We start from the raw sequence: 3,589 nt of genomic DNA on the forward strand, positions 1-3,589 counted from the left end.
GTTCTATTAGTTCTACAGCTTCAGTTTCTGAACTTTCACGCTTAGTAACACATACAGCTGTTCCCTCACCACAGTGCAACAGTGAAAAGAGACCCCTTTCAAACAGTGTTGCGTTCCGAATGGTGTTTAAGTGGCATACACCGGTATTGCGGTATTTTAAAAATTCATATCATAACAAAAATAAACACCGGTATTCGGTATGAACCGGTATACCGCCCAGCACTACGGTGGAGTAACGGTGAGGTCACGGTGAGGTAACTGAAATCACAGTGAGGTCACAGACACACCTCTTTGGTTCTGCGGCAGCGCTAGAGCCGTACGCGTTTGTCGTGTGTTGGTTCTGGGCGGCAGCAGGTGGAGGAGGGCTGCTGAACAGGAAGCCACTGATGAACCTCCAGACGGCCAGCAGCGGGTACAGCAGCGACCCCAGCATGGCCCAGACGCCGCCGCCCGCAGATGAGTGCACCACAGTGTTGGACGGGCGGCTGGACTGCTGCAGGGACCAATCACAGGAGAGCATTCATGTGACTAAAACTAAACAACCCTAGACACTCTTTTGCATTACATGCTTCTGAAATGTTATATTCAAATATGCAAATGAGGCATTAACTACTTGAATATGCACTAATTTGTCATACATTAAAGTCAGGTTCATGATTCTTGTTTGATTTTGTTGACAAAGGTTTTTACAGAGGAGATTTTGGATTTCTCTATTTTTCACTCCATATATCACTAGTGTCTTGCTTAAAACCCAAATGTTAAAGAAAACATTACTAGTTATTGTTTGCATGTTGACCGTGTGAACTGGTGCGTGTGTGTGTGTGTGTGTGTGTATGAGTGAGTTTGCAAGTGTGTGTGTGTGTGTGTGTGTGTGTGTGTGTGTGTGTCTCTCACAGGAAGCAGCACGATGGAGGCGCTGGGGGTCAGTTCCAGCTCCAGCAGTGATTTCTGCAGATCTTCAGCTGTGAACTCTCTCCGGGGGAACATAGTGGCCAGAGAGAACTGACCGTATCGGTTCCCCACCTCCTGCATGAAGACACAGACTCATGAGCGTCACATGCGTGTGTAGAGCTTCTGACACGACCATTATAAAGTTATTAATAAAGTCATATCGCGGTCGCTGACCTGAGCGGCGAACTGCCGGGCCTCCTGCAGACGCGTCTGTGACGGGAACTGGTTCGTGAAGGACGAGCCGTCAGGCAGACGGAACTGAATCCTGGCAAACGCACTGCGACCAGCAGAGGAAAACATCGTCAAGACTAACGATCATCAGTGCAGAAACCTGCTCATCAGCATTCAATCAAACGCTTAAGAACATAGGGTCAGTCCCACAAAACCACAATCAGCTCTGTTCTGTTATTCTGTTCTGTTGTGCCTAAAGAAAATAAAGCCTTACTGTAAAGTGCATAATGCTAGCATTTGTTGTACTGAATTTAATTCATGCAGATTTATTTTAAGCCATAGAGTCCAGAAATACTTATCAGGAAAGCCTATTAGGGAAGTTCTAATTGTACAGCCCTTTTCATACGTGAGATAAAATAGAAGCATGAAACAAACACTGGCAATATGATTTCACACAATAACTATGTAAATCATTTAACTTTAACTCGCCTTTTAAAAAATTAACGCTTGAAGCCTCTTTCACTTCAATTGCAAGACAATTCTTTACTTAAGATTTAGTGTATAGTGGCCAAAGAGCAGCGCTAGACTGCGTCGCAGCACTATTTGTTGCTACAGTGATGAGAACAGCACAGTCCCGCAGGATCACATCACCTCCTCTCTCGCTGCGCAGCGTCTCTCCGCGCCTCCTGTTCTGTGGCTCTGGCCTGCAGCGCTGCGATCCGAGCCGTCTCTGCGTCCAGCTGACTTTGAGCGTAACGTGCCGCTCTGTCTGCACGGTCCTGCAGACGAAACCGTCTCATCATCCAGATCCAGAAACACACCAGGAGCCAGGGGCATAAACTCAGCCATCATGTTAAGACTGTCTTAAGAACTAGTTTGACCACCTAGCAGCTGCCAAGGGGTAACCAGTCTTACTTTTCCCATACAAATAAAACCAATCTACCTTTTCATAACTGAATTTAAAAAGTTACTTTTTAAGACTAGTCTAAATAGTTTATGCAACCGGCCCCAGATTTCCTGAAGAGGGCAAATTAGCGTTAGAGTGCAGTTCTGTAAAAGCGCTGATGGGGGGGGGGAGGCACAAATAATGGCACAAACACCAGTAATCTGATGAGCGCAAACGTTAGTAAAACGCGTTGCATGATTCATTTTAATATTCTCCTCCCATAAATTATGCGTCTGAAACTCCTACAAATGCATATTCAATAAGATCAGGCGCAAAAATAACTGTCCACGCCTTTTCCGCACCAATTCTTCACGGCGCGTCTTTAGTAAATCTGGCCCTAGATCTTCTGCTGTAATCATGAACATGTTTAGCAGCTAGGGACTGTTTCTCTGAGAGCACTTGAGCTCGTGACGTACAGCGAAGCGCACTGATGCTCTAAAAAAAAACTACATTTTGTACTAAAATATTATCAATATTCGAATTACATTTGATTTTAAAAGCCATAATTTCAGTTAGGGGAGAAAAACGCTATTGGCTTCTCTCGAGGCCACAAGAGGGTGCATTGAGCAAAATATTACTAATGCACGTTTATTCAAAGCAATAAAGTAACACGGCTATCTTTGAAAAAAGTGCATAATGTTTAAAATAATGTTTATAAACCATATATAATTAAGTTGCTTAAACAATTAGAAACAAATCCGCATCATGCATGTATGTATAGTTCAATACAAAGGACCGTAAACCAATCACAAAGAGTACTTTTTCTATTTAAAAACTGAGATGCAGTGAGATGGGGGAAAAATGGCATAAAGCCTCGAGACATGATTTTTAAAAGTTGAACTTGCGTTAATTTTACATGGCTTTCTAAACATGCGGCTCTCTTGTGCGACACGTGAGTGCAAAGGTGATAGATGTCCCTCTAGAAAATGTGATAAATCTGCGTTCTGTGTGAATGGCTTGTTTCAGTTTTGCCGTAAACAAGATCTTCTCCGCATTGATGTTCTCTTTTTCTGCAATATTTTGAATGAACAACGTAGCAGCGCCGCATCCAGTGGGTTCAACTGAATAGGCTAAAAAAAAGCATTAAAATGCAGTGACACCTACATCATCATCGCATGCCTGACGCACACCTAAAATTAGAATGCATTCGAATGTGGATATTTATTTAAAATTCGACGAATATTGGAAATTGTAATTAGTTTTGTCAGTGTGCTGATACCAGAGCGATCTGCTGCTTGACCCGCTCTCTAGCCGCTCGCTCCTCGGCCTTCTCTCGACTCCTCTCCTCCAGCAGACGCTTGGTCTTGTCAGTGAGAGAGTGAGTGTGCGTGAGAGAGTGAATGTGAGTGTGTGCGCGTGAGAGTGAGTGTGTGAGAGAGTGTGTGAGTGCGTGAGAGTGAGTGAGTGTTCGTGCGTGAGTGAGTGAGTGAGTGTTCGTGCGTGAGTGTGTGTGTGTGTGTGTGGGAGAGGGAGTGAGTGAGTGAGTGTGTGTGTGTGTGGGGGAGAGTGAGTGAGTGCGAG

The 3,589-nt window shown here is 44.4% G+C and overlaps 1 protein-coding gene across 1 annotated transcript in view; it reads right to left on the bottom strand.

Moving 5' to 3' along the window:
- Positions 1-229: 229 nt before the first annotated feature.
- The window catches only part of LOC107572630 (UBX domain-containing protein 4-like), a 5,442-nt gene continuing 2,082 nt past the window's right edge, over positions 230-3,589 (bottom strand). The window contains exons 2-6 of the mRNA XM_016259050.1: positions 3,288-3,376; positions 1,774-1,901; positions 1,126-1,228; positions 895-1,026; positions 230-493 (exon numbers count right to left, since the gene is read on the bottom strand). Of these exons, the coding sequence (XP_016114536.1) occupies positions 245-493; positions 895-1,026; positions 1,126-1,228; positions 1,774-1,901; positions 3,288-3,376 (701 nt within the window). The 3' untranslated portion in view covers positions 230-244. The remainder of the gene's footprint in view (positions 494-894; positions 1,027-1,125; positions 1,229-1,773; positions 1,902-3,287; positions 3,377-3,589) is intronic.

Source organism: Sinocyclocheilus grahami, unplaced genomic scaffold (genome assembly GCF_001515645.1).
Source record: "Sinocyclocheilus grahami isolate Dianchi unplaced genomic scaffold, SAMN03320097.WGS_v1.1 scaffold1783.1, whole genome shotgun sequence".
Classification (NCBI taxonomy): domain Eukaryota; kingdom Metazoa; phylum Chordata; class Actinopteri; order Cypriniformes; family Cyprinidae; genus Sinocyclocheilus; species Sinocyclocheilus grahami.